This window comes from Trichoplax adhaerens, genomic scaffold (assembly GCF_000150275.1).
Source record: "Trichoplax adhaerens TRIADscaffold_22 genomic scaffold, whole genome shotgun sequence".
NCBI lineage: Eukaryota > Metazoa > Placozoa > Uniplacotomia > Trichoplacea > Trichoplacidae > Trichoplax > Trichoplax adhaerens.
Genome location: NW_002060963.1, coordinates 365715 through 379207, shown reverse-complemented (window position 1 = coordinate 379207; position 13493 = coordinate 365715). Strand labels below are relative to the sequence as shown.

General features: G+C 31.9%; 2 protein-coding genes across 2 annotated transcripts; one reads left to right on the top strand and one right to left on the bottom strand.

The window, feature by feature from the left end:
* Positions 1–2215: 2215 nt before the first annotated feature.
* Positions 2216–10326, top strand: TRIADDRAFT_61232 (uncharacterized protein; the record flags this gene model as incomplete). Its single annotated transcript, XM_002117212.1, has 22 exons — positions 2216–2531; positions 2982–3212; positions 3409–3534; positions 3653–3804; positions 4291–4730; positions 5018–5351; positions 5494–5684; positions 5777–5933; positions 6039–6158; positions 6621–6668; positions 6769–6966; positions 7046–7396; positions 7506–7659; positions 7742–7914; positions 7997–8149; positions 8296–8439; positions 8589–8732; positions 8804–8851; positions 9075–9272; positions 9409–9477; positions 9544–9812; positions 10266–10326. The coding sequence occupies 22 exons, from the start codon at positions 2216–2218 to the stop codon at positions 10324–10326; spliced, it is 4077 nt and encodes a 1358-aa protein (XP_002117248.1).
* Positions 10327–12078: 1752 nt separating this feature from the next.
* Positions 12079–13037, bottom strand: TRIADDRAFT_32238 (uncharacterized protein; the record flags this gene model as incomplete). The annotated part of the gene is made up of 4 exons (XM_002117159.1): positions 12079–12200; positions 12365–12475; positions 12630–12692; positions 12899–13037. The coding sequence occupies 4 exons, from the start codon at positions 13035–13037 to the stop codon at positions 12079–12081; spliced, it is 435 nt and encodes a 144-aa protein (XP_002117195.1).
* Between the last annotated feature and the right edge of the window lie 456 nt (positions 13038–13493).

The following is a 13493-nucleotide window of genomic DNA, read 5'->3' as shown; positions in this document are numbered from 1 at the left end:
AGTCGTCGCTCATTGTTAACAATCATGAAAGAGATTTATATATTATTATTGAACATATTCAATAAAACTAACTTGCGAATAGTTCTTATTGGCCCCCTTAAGAAATTTAAACATGCATACCCGTCCATTAAGTTTGCTTTACGTAAATTGACTTGCGTTAATAAGTGTCGTTAATAGAAATCAAATTGATACCTAAATAAATCTTCGAATTTTATTAATAAAGCGAAAAGATTTTATTAGATATAGTAATTAGTATAGCAATGCGATATGGTTTTGACAAATTGAAATGATAAATAATACATAAAAGATGTAATAAATAGTTATATTTACTTTGAGAAATCAGTTTGCATATTAAAAGCGCATGTAAGAAGTGATTTAGTATAATGACTAACACGCGGGGTGTATTGCAAAGTGCTAGCAATGTTAATAATATATCATATACTGTCCTGTTTTAATGTAATCAAGCATCTCGAGATAATTTCAGCTAACTCATTTGCCTCAACAAGATCCACACCGCTTGTAATCGGTCATCAGTATAAAAATAAACCATATCCTACGTAAGTGTCGGAAAAATTTTAGTGATCTTTACCATATAGTAATTATACATTTAATACAATTGAAAGTGGTTTGATAAATTTTGAATGCTATCTAGTTAATTATTTCCATTTTTTATATGATAAGCCTGCATGCTCAATTTCATTCCAATACTGCGGCTAGACTACACATACCGTTCTCAACATAGATTTCTTTACATACTTCGTCCTCTTTCAGATTGACAACTCTAACGACTATTACTTCTCTTTACTATCCTATGAAATTGTTTACGACGAGCTTATAGTCTTAGAGGCGTTAAGTACATCCTCTTTGGCCATTAATTTCACATTATTTGGTATCGGTTTAATCATAATTGTTACGGTATTATTATTAAATTATTTATATCGGCAACTATGGGGTAAAATTACTAGTTAAAAATGTTTACAATTTTATATCGATCTTAAACTGAAATTACTATATCCAGAGCAAATTTAGTAAGCATAATTTTACAGCCAATGCTATAAATGGAAGTCGTATAACCAACCATATTTCAACGCCTCGTAAGAGCCAGCCATAAAAGTTAGCCTAGGTAGGCAGATTGAAACTTTCGATTTTTCGATATTGTTAAGATTAATATTTTGCTATTATTGAACATAGGAACTACAATCCATCTAACTATGAGCAAGTCTTACTGACATGCGAAAACTGCTTTGGATTTAATTGCATACATTCAGAGACGCTCATAAAGACCAATTACTCTTACTACTGTGGAAATATTTCCACAACAAATGCAAAATGCTAAATAATCTAGTATCTCCTTCATAGTTTGGTAACGGAAAAGTTGGACGTCCGGACATTAGCTACTATTTTAATTAATTAAAACACATCTGTAGCTATACTGGCCAGTGGATGCGGCACTATTATGAGATCTATTAATAATATCATTGTTTACAGAGCTGCATCTCATTACTAGCTTGCCTGGTATCACCTTCAAGATGGCTAAATGTAGGTATTAATCTCCAATGGACAGCTTTACTGTACTTTATCAAAAGATACTGTTTCAGCAATGCTGATACTTATTTGAGGTCTTTCAAGTTAAATTAATTGTGCAATGTCAACATTTAAAGTAAAATTTTCGGCATAACCATCCTTCTTAGGTAAGTTCAAATATAACTAAACATGATAAGATGTAGTTCAAATGTTTTGCTTTTTTACTTTCCAATCGAAGCGACTATAATATTGCGTACAGTTTTTAAAGTTGTAACTTTCGTACAGGTTCCATTTCTATCAGAGTTCGCATAAATTATTCGTTATGCATCAATACTATAGAACTCTTTTTGTCCTTCAGTTAGTAATCTTCGTAATTGAACAATATTTCAAGCTGAGATTGCAACATAAGCTTTTATTTTGACGATAAATTTGGAGCTAGCAAGAATTTTCTTAAAGCCCTAGTTATAATCTAATTCGAAATTTTTTTTTATCCTGTTCTGATCAAGCCTTTTAGTATCGCCGTTAGTTACTTAATTAACGAAATTGCAAGTGTACAACTTTCAAAGTTCGAGTTGCTACTTTAGCTTCGTTTTGGATTTTAACTTCAATAGTTGTGCTAATGCTAACAACCGTATTTGGCTATTGTATCTTAAACTAGATCGTGCGACTTTATACAGCAATTTGATCCAAAATGGTTTTGAGCCAATACATCACTGATGTTATTAATAAAAATCGTCGAATCATCAGCAATGATGTTCCACTGTTAGATTTAATATATGATTTAAATAGTGAAATGATCATATCAGACGATGAGCTGGTCAAATTAAGAGACAAATGCGACAATAATAAACAGCGGGCATTCGAATTTATTCAGCTATTGAAATCAAGAAATGATGAGAATTTTTTTCAGTTTTGCTCCATTTTAAAAGAAGCTCAGGTTCAGCATGTTCAAAATATTGGCCAAAAATTGGAAAATGAAGCAAAGGCTACAAAAATTTGTGATGATGGTAAATTAGTTACTTTAAATACTCTCGTGCCACGTTACATTTATGAAACCTGTCGATCTTCAAAGGCACAGTGTACTAATTAAATTTACTTTGTATACTAACAACATTTAATTAAGAGTCGTGTTCTAACTTATTAGGATAATTTAAATATATAAATATTAAGCAAATTTAACGATATTATGTCTATTTTTATTTCGATACTGGAGGAGAAGAGCATGCAATTCAAGATGGTAAGCTGGCTCACAATTTGAATCATTTTAAAGTTATACCAGGCTTGCAATATTGAATAAAAATTAATTACAAGCCTCTTTCCGTCTTAGTTGTTTGTCTTTACAATAAGCATTTGATTCTAATTAAAATAAAATCACCTCTGATTTCTCACCAATTAGATTTAATAAACACTTTATAATTCTGTTTTCTAAATATGTGTTGTATATCGGAAATGATAAGAAAATTTGTTAAGAAATCTTCCCATAATTCCCGAATCCGATTATATCACTCGGAACGAATTTGTTAACACTATCTGTAGTGAACTGAAGAGAATTCATGAAAACAGCGGTCATATTTTAGTGCATGGAATGGCCGGCAGTGGTAAAAGTGTTGCTGTTTGCCAATCTGTTCGACGTAGCATCGAAGCTGATAATTATTTTAAACCACACGGCTGTTATTGGATTAAAATTGGTATGAAATGTAGTTTAATGAATATTAAATCATTATAATTACACGAAATGATGACAAAAGCACATAGGAACAATATCAAACGAATTCGATAAAATATTAGCAGGAGTTACAATTGACAAGTAATAATCGATTACTATGCTGATTAGACTTATTGATTATACAGCATATCGTAGGTTATTCTTTCATTTTAATCTAGGTAATATTTCTGATGAGAAGCTATTGTCGATACTAAAGAATTTGAGTGTTCGTCTTGGAATCGTCTGGGTGCAATCACCTCAAACATTGGATGAAATTAGCGCCAAAATCGATCGTTTCTTGCAAGGTTTATGCTTGATATAGTCTTCATTGTATATATAGTTTACTCTAATAACAGGTAGTAGTAGAATCATTGATCCTGTATTATTATCTGCTGATAAATATATCAATAAAATTTTTTCTAGATAACTCCGAAATAGCGAGAACATTATTCATATTTGATGATATCTGGAATGAGCGACACTACGATTATGTAGCATTCGCTAAAAAATCTGTTGCAACGTCAAGATTTAATTATGCCAGAAACAAAATCAGCCACATCCTCATCCCTACACGGGTTAGATTTACTTTTTACATTTTACAAATCTAAATTTAATACTAAATTGATAAGATTGATATTCATTGTAGATTGAGAAATAAAATAATTTCTCCAATAATGCGCAGAAAAGAATTTAAATTTTCTGAAGCATGGAATAGGCATAGACACGAATTTTCTATGATATATATCACCTGTATTTTTACTTAAATGCTTAATATAATGCAAAGCGTAAGTGTATGCATTGCTGTAGCTTGTCCAGAACATGCAGTTGATATAGGTTTAAAAATCTCAGAACAACTGTAAAACTCAGAAAACTGACATTATATCTCAATTATTTGGTATATCGATAGTAAATATAATACATATTATACATCGCTTATACGCTAGCTCATTTACCGCGCTGTTTTGACTTTGAATGCTTACTATTATATGTTTACTACTATATCAGTTTTATTATTACTGATGTTGAGAGATTGCTATAATATTAGTTGTTGACTATTGTAGGAACAATTTACGGACGATGAAGCTATGGCATTAATAGCAAAACGACGCGAATACGATTGCCATCAGACATTTTTAAATAGTGATACAGTTAAAAATGTCATTAAAAGCTGTGCTGCTCTACCTTTAGCTATAAGTATCATTGCCGGCTTAGATCTACAAAGTGATGAAGAATGGGAAGAAATAAGGAAAAGAATTTGCAGCAAAGACTTAATGAACGATTTACCGGACTACGAGCTAAATGTATTTAACACATTGGATTTAAGTGTGAGCAAATTAAATGATAGTGAAAAGAGTTTATTTCGGCTACTTGGAGTATTTAGAGCCGTAGAAATTCCACTTGCATCTGTTATTTGTTTGTGGAAAATTGAGATAACGAAAGGAATCGAGCTGCTAAAGATGTTGAATCGTAGATCGTTACTAAAATATTCAGGAGGAAAGAGGTAAGGCAATAAAAGAGAAATGTAACGAATTTGAAATAGTGCTATTAACAGTTGACTATGCTAATAGTATTTGTTATAATAGTAATCTACTTCTTACAAATTTGTTTTGATACTGTAAATGTATAAAGTGTTAAAAATGATGCAGTGTGTGCTAAGGCTTTGCATGAAATGTATAGTATAAGGTTATATTGTTTCAGCTAATTTGGTTAGATGAACAGTTTAACAAGTGAATATTAAATTCAAATAACAAGTCTTTCCGTATTTTTTTTCGGTTTATCCTCATATAGACGTTACGTTGTCTTGCATGATCTAATGATTCAGTATCTTCAGCAATCAACCATTTCTAATTTATCACGTCAAGAATATCATAAATCTTTAAATAAAGAATTAATTGATGGTTACTTTGCCGGATGTGGAGGAAACTGGTCAAGTTATAAGGATGATGGCTATTTCTATCAATATTTGATTTATCATGTCATACAGGCTGAAGCTGATGATATTCTACATCAAGTTATGACTGATTTTAACTGGATGATGATAAAAATCAGAACGGATGATACGATATATAACCTAAGCCAAGATGTTAATAATTATATCGACTATTTACGAAAGGGAAATAAGGTATTTTTTGATTGAATACATACCCTTGAATATTAAAGGTTCAATTATTGCCCATTAGGTTAGCTATTTACAGTAGTTATTAATTTTAGATTAAGTTATTATTAAATATATCTATATTTTTGTTATTCTGTGATAAAATAAGGACTGGCACGAATTCAATCAACTACTGGATTTATTAAAACAACACGAATTTTCAATAGACAAATATGATATGGATGTAATACAAACTTTACTCTGGTATGGAGAGAGAGATAGCATGATGAGAGAGCGAGCGGTGCAATTAGCTCGTATAAATACACAAACTGATGACTCTGTCTACTGGATTATGTTCTTGTGAGTTTACTATAAAAGATAGAAGCGATTTTTATATTTGTCTCGCAGTTCCTTTTTTTAATTTTAATAACCTGCTACACAATTGGCCATAGAATCTCTGGTAATACAGTGACCGAATATACATACAATGCATCAAAAAGATTTGGTAAGAATTTTCGAGACGATTCTATATCCATATCTAATCCTAATTCTGGAAATTGGCGAATCGTTGGAACCGAAAATAATGGAACTACAGACTGTCAAATTATAGTATGTTCGCTAAATTAAATCAAATGTAATGAAACGGCGTTGCAAAATCAGTACTCGTAAACTTTTAGCTAGAAATATGTATGAGCTATAGCTTTTCAATAACAGGTTAAAGATCATCAAACATCACATATTGTATATCAAATGTCTCCATCTTATCGCTATATTTCAAGCGTTGAAATCTCAGCTGATGGTTGCATTATAGCCTTTCGGTATCGCGATGACAAGGTTAGAATGAATTTTTGATGATTTTAACGATAAATTTAGCAGAGTATTTTCAATAGAGATCAGAGTAACTGCACCTTCAAGCAACAAAATTGTTTGTTGTAATTTCAGCAACTGATCTTGGTCATAGATGCAGTGCTTCTGAAAAAAATTACTGATATAGCGATCTTATGTCTCTATTTGTTTAGAGCAAAGCTAAAAATTAATTCATTTACATTTCAAATTGTTACTTTTAAATATTTGGAATACTTTATTCTCTTATATTTGAACGATACTATAAACACGTTAAAGATACCTCATTTTAAAATTGACAAAATTCGTTTATTTACCTTTTAAGATTGGGATGTCTGCACATAAATGGAAAGTTTACAACATAAACAGCAATAAGCAATTGCCATTTATAGAAAATGATGAAGAGCACAAAATTTGGATTTCTCTTCTATACAATTTTGTCCTAACATGAAGAATAATTCTGTTATGATAACCGTATCCAGTAATCGCTGCCTAGTTAAGGTAAAGTATTAATTGTGCATTGAATTTAAGTAGAGTAATTGAATCATTTTCATTCAAATTTTTTGCGCTTAAATAGTATACTGATATATTCTGGATATAGCTTTGGAGAATTACTGATGACAGAGAAATAAAATCTGAAAACAAACTAGTATCATACAATTACAAGATTGAATCATGTCTATGGATAAAATGTGGTAGCCAAATTTTATTATGGTGGAGAAGGTATAATTTTGACAAGCATCGCGACAATTATAAACCTTTGGATGTGAATAATTGGATTAATGAATGTAACATAGAAGTATGTTCAGTTTTTTCTCAAACAGAAATGCAAGGCCATAAGTTAATAGCCTAATATTATTTGATAATACTTTATGAAGGTCTGGAGTCTGAAAGCGTGGCACCTTCTACGATCAGTAACTGTGCCTGCTTATATTGGTAGAACTTGTAATCAATATACTGCTACCACTAATATCGAAGGCGGCCAACCCCTAGTTTGTGTAAATTCCATTAGCAATGATGCTGCTCTTATGATTTTAGCCTATAAGAATATTGTTGGTTTGGTCAATTTGGAAAGAAAAGATCATGATCCTGAAATCTGCCGAAAAGGATTTGCGAAGAACTTTCGACTTACACTCGATCTGTCACATTCATCTAGTGTTGCAAATATTACCATATCAGATGACCAGCAGTTTGTAGCCATTAATTGTGTCAAATCCTCGGACGAAAATGTAAGTTAAATGTAAATTTTTATAACCACGACGTCTTTCCTAATACGTTTTAAATTTATCAACATAATCATATACTGATTTACTCGACTCGTAATATCAATATTTATAGATCTACTTAATGACCATTAGAAATAATCAAATTCGATCGTATATGAAGATCAATATGGCGCATGCAAAAAGTTTGACATTCATGCCTGATACCGCTGTATTATTTGTTTATGAGTCATCTAGCGAAAATTGCTTGTATGAATATAATCTGCAAGGTAGCTTGTCTTTATTTGAGCTAAATTAGCGACTGCTATTCCAGTTTATTATTCTCACCGTACATTCTCAATCAAACTGTAGACGATAATTTGCGTTGGCAAAATTTTCAAAATAATAAAGCAATCCAAGACTACCTTACACAAGAAGAAAGTCAACGCGTTGAGACACAAATACTGGATGTAAATTATGCCTATATTAATGGTGTTCCTTTCGTGGCTCAGCTGATAGAGAATGACACTACTTGCAAACTGGAGGTAAAGTGTCATCTTTTAGAATATATCAAATCTTATTCTTTCAAACATTAAATGTACGATAACTTGACTAAAACTCGAGCAGATTCGCGAATATGAAGCAAAATTATGCGTACGAAAGTTCTATCACTCATTAGAGAACGGTTATTATCGATGTTTCTTATATAATGATTTCCGATCAGCCGTCGTTGTTCGTTTCTATCGTCAAAATTTAGGCTTAAACATGGTCATTGCAGAGGTAATTATATTAGTTAATACAGTGTAGAAATGCCTAAATTATTGTTTATTAAAATAGACCAATTTCAGGGAAGAATCAATAACAATTGATATTGATTAAATCGTGCAATGAATGCTATTTCAAAATATCTTATGATTTGGCTGTAGATCATCGACTTTTGCAGTGAAAAGGATCGTACAGAAATTAAGAAATTACTAGACCATAATATATCATTAAGAGGTCGGATTTTCGATTTAAAAACGAGATATAGGGGAAGAGATAACACTTTAATATTCGTCGTGAGCACTAAGGTATGACTGAATTAATTTCCTGTTATAAAGATATCGTTGCCTTGTTTACTTCATTCTATATAAGTATTGCAACTTAACTTACAGTTTCCATGTTAAAAAGTCTGTAGATAGATTCATATTTGTTAACTTAGTAGTTTAATTCAATTTAGGGTGATGGCGGTGGACTGGGAATGATAATAATTACGATAAATCTGGAGACGGAAGAGAAAATGATTTACCAAGAAGAAAGTCGTTATCGAAGTATGGACCTTTTGTATTACGATGATGATTACCTCGTAACTTGCCAGACAGAGGTAGTTGCCAATGATAGCATTTCTTCCTTGATGAATACTTTACAATAAGCCATTATTTTCTCATCAATTAGAGGAAGGAAAGAATGAAAGATGAACTCGATCACGAACACAGTATCAAAGTAATGTAAAATTACTAATAGAATCAGTTTACTCCATAAACTTACTGTACCATCCTTTGCAGTGACTAATAAGACACATTTTTGAAATGCTTTCGAAATAAACATTCAATTGCATAAATATATGTAATGTAGTTTATTTATACCCTAATTTATTGAGATTATTATGATTGTAAGATTTATAAATACTTAAGAATTTTATTTATAATTTCAATTTTTGCTGTAGTGCTACAAGTTTGGTGATGGTAAAAGTCAGATACAGCTGCTGGAAAGATGTTCATTCGATAGTCAGCATGGATTAATTTATAAGTTAACTCTACCTACTAATTTAAGCCATTATAAGTTGGACATTAAATACTCGTCGTTAAATTTGGACACAGGAAAGCTACTTGAAGAATGGGGAGAGAAAGATGGCAATTTACTTGTTAGTCATAATTTTAACTATGGCATAGAGTATAGCAATATCGATAGTTATAACTGGATAGTAACAGATTAGGGTCATGCAATGGTGCTTTAGTAATGGATGTTTGAAAAATTGAATTAAATTTAATGTCTTATAGATGACGCACGCAGGAAGCCTTTGGAAATACCAATATATCTGCTTGCTCGAAAAGGGAGAACATTTAGCAGTAAGTCAATGAGACTGTATTAAAATCTTTAGTATTGTACTCACTTTTTTCATTTCATAATCTTAGATATTAAATGGCTGGGGAAGAGTTAAAATGAAACGTTATAAAAATAATATTGTAAAATTTGACTTTGATACATCTATCTTCAACTGCGAAAATTTGTGGTCTGACAAGTTTTTAATAGTCTTAGAAGATAATTCTTTACATATTCATATTTATGAAGCACAAACACTACAATTATGCCGTGTTCTACCACTTTCTCATCTTGATATGTGGTACATGAAATGGAATTGTCAACAGTCTTCGTTCATCGTGAGCAACATGAATAGAGATCGGTATGCTATTATTGATCGAGTCGAATAAGGCAAACCATAGCACTGATCCGATCATTAATGATTTGTTATAGTATTCTTGCTACGCAATTTTAATTGTTTCTACTATATTTCACTTCATTTAAGTTATAAAACTTACACGGCGTTTTACTGTATCTTATCACTGGCCAACATAAAATGCATTAGTCTTTCCTTTTGGAGGATATCAGCTGGTTTTAATATGTGTAAAGTAGCGTTTAAGTGATACACTGATTAGCGCAGGGCTATAAAAATTTAAGATAATACGTATAATAAGCTACACTACGATAGTAAATGATATCAATTGATTTGAAAGTATTTCAAACACGAGCGATCTAAATATCTCGCTAGTTACGAGTATTTATTGAATATGCACAAGTGAAGAGAATTTACCCAAGCTGTTGTAGTTTTCTCTATCATTAGTAATTATAATTATAGAGTGCTGCGGGCATTAGCAGTAGCGCAATTTCGTAGTTTTACTGCACTTTTGCAAATTTAATTTGTAAACAACTGTATAAATCTTACTGTCTTGGTATACGCTGTATAATCTCAATTAATAAACTACGGGGCATTAAACCATATTTGCTGGCCTTCTTGACTCTGGAAATGAATACCAAAATCTTCAAGTTATCAAATATCTTGAAGGCATTACTGGCATAGTCTTAATTATCTATTGATCAAAATTATTTACACAAATATGTAATTCGGATTTCTTCTCTGAATAATGTTGTATGAAAATATTGCTTATAATTGGTACTAGTCGTTAACTAATTTATAATTTAAAAGTTTGCATACCCCGGGTATTCATGGTGTAAAAAAATTTTAATTCATTAAATTGTTTATCGGAATATTAAGTATTTTATGTAAGTCGAAAGCAGAATTCAGTAAATATTTGGATAGATTTTTTGCAGCGTATGTATTCTTGAGGTATAAATTTTTAACGAAGCAATTATGCAGATATACTGTTACTTGACTACAATTTCTATCACTTTTAATATGCTACTATCGTCCTTCATGTACTGTAGCTGATGAAAATTCACATATACGACTGCTAACCCCCAAGGCATGCCGAGCTAAAATAAAGTATCGTGTGCAACTTTAGCAAATTAGTCTAAGGGATAAAGTTAATAAATTATCAAACATCATATCAACATGCAAACAACAGCTGCAGTAGAGAGTGATGATTGATGCCAACCGTGTTATAATATCAATTAGCAGCCAAGGATATACAGTATACACTAATGTAGAATCTTTCTTTGAAGATGCTCGTATTAAGTACAATCGCCTATTTTAAGTTTATTAATAAGCAACTGGTGGACACATAACACAATGATACTCATTCACTTCGTTTAAATACATTTTGATAATCCATTACAACTAGGTAATCCTCAACACTCTATATAAGGATTTTAATCGGTATTAACATCGAATTACAGGCATACCTACTTAAACAACGATAGCAGTGATTAAAAAGGTAAAATAGTCATTTCATTTAAGCTAAGCAATATGATCATGAATTCAATCTAGCAGAAGAGAATGATCGCAGGAAAATATACCGTAAAATACGTCGTTGTAAGGGGTACGCATGTATTGTATAGCAACATAGTCGATATCCTATCATCGAATGATTCATGAAGAATGTACTAATATCATTGCGTGTAATATTTTTAGGTTTACTAGAGACACTACAAATCGTGGGTCTATTCCAGTCCTTCAATTTAAGCGCAAATTATTTTAAATTCACTCGGAAAGAATAAGAAGTAAGCAGAGGATCAAATAGTTTTTCGAAATAGAAATCTTGGAGGGATTATTAGTTTGAGAGATTATGCAGGATAAAGAAGACAAGAAATATTTACACTAAGTCTTGCTTCCTAACGTGACTAATAAATTAGAACAAATTACGACAGTGTTAAAGAATGCTAAATCCAACTCTAATGTTTGCAAATTTAGGATAGAGTTCACTGGGGAAAGTATTGAGACTTATTCATAGAATTAAATATTTTAATGTTGTTGATACACCGTTGCTGGATATATCTAGAATTTAAATAAGTTCTTGGTTAAGGGTCTCTATATCCTAAATAGGTTGAAAAGTTTATAATGTTAGACGGTAAAGGATAAAAAAAATGGAGAGTTTGCAACAGATATCTTTGCAATTTCGCGTACTCCTTTTACTAGATTGCAATGAATAACCAAAGATAAATTCTATTCTTCCAATAGTGTTGCAGATATCGTCATGATGGCCAGTACAGAATTATGGCCGAGTCACACGAACGGTGAAAAACTGGTCGATTTTACTGGCATATTCATCTTGATGATAATCCTCGACGAAAAAGTTTACACTGTTAATTGCTCCACGAATCATTCCGGATAGACCTACATGCGTATATCAATGCAGACGATATTTTCTTGATCAGTACTTGAAACAAATAGTATGCAACATCAAGTTACATATAAAGGGTACATTTTCAAGATAAAACGTTCCAGGACATAGAATCTGTTGTAAACAGGTAGGTAGTTTAATAATAGTGGCTACTTACGACGTCCTGAATCTGGTCGAAATAGGCATAAAACTAGTTTATCAGCAGCGATTGCTCTGCCAAGTTCGTAGCCGACACCTAACGATGGTTGCGTTACTTCTGCAACAATCACTGTAAAATATGCATCGTTTTAGTACGCTAAGAGAAATGCATTTTACAGCATTTATTCAAATTAGTCTTGATATAATCCGATGCATCAGATATTTTATATTGATTGATGCTATGAACATTATGAAATCTTATGTCATTCTATGGAATATCCTACCATCCGATTGTAGCAGCCAAGCTAGATCGCGATCATGGATAGTTTTATCATCAAGGCCTTCCTCTCCTATTATAGCAATCAAGAACATCTAATTGATACTAGTACATACGCATCACCTTTCATTTGCACATTAAGATATTTTAACAGTGATTTCCTTGAAATTATTGATTTGATAACTGAAAGCATGCTTCATCTTGCCAATGAAAGTAGTTTATTTGATGTGATTTATGCATCACTATCACACAACTGGATCAGTTGTTTTGATCTACCTTCAGGTCCGCAATGGCCAACATGTTCTGTCAGTATATCACCATATTGCTTTAAATGCTGAATAATTTTGGCATAGAATTGGGCATCATTTCGACCACCTCGGATACTACCACAGAAATAAATGGATCTTTTCGCCATGTTGCAGTGGTTTATGTAGTCCAAGCAGCGTCTTTGCTGGCAGCTGCAGCTTTAAAATAGTGGGTTTGTCTCCAACGGCACAAGCTGAGAGCCGACGACAGTCGTTTCAGACAGTGTTCAAACATCCCACAGTAGCCTATACAGTATCATACAAATGCCCAACTTTCGATGTCCTTGCTACAACTTACTACCACATTACCGTATGCTCTCGAAGACGTTCTACAGTACTATACTATACAACCTATCATGGCCATAGAAAGTGCAATAAAAAATTGCAACATCTAAAATCCTAGTCTAAATGCTGTTTAAACCTGAAAATAGAGTAGATTTTATTCGATATCCATACTAGGTACTTCCTTATTTATGAGCTTTCTTATCCGGTTTATAGGATACATGAAGTTATTTGGCTGGTTACGGAGCAAATTTTGAAACGGTTGCAAGTTCTTGTAGAAGTAA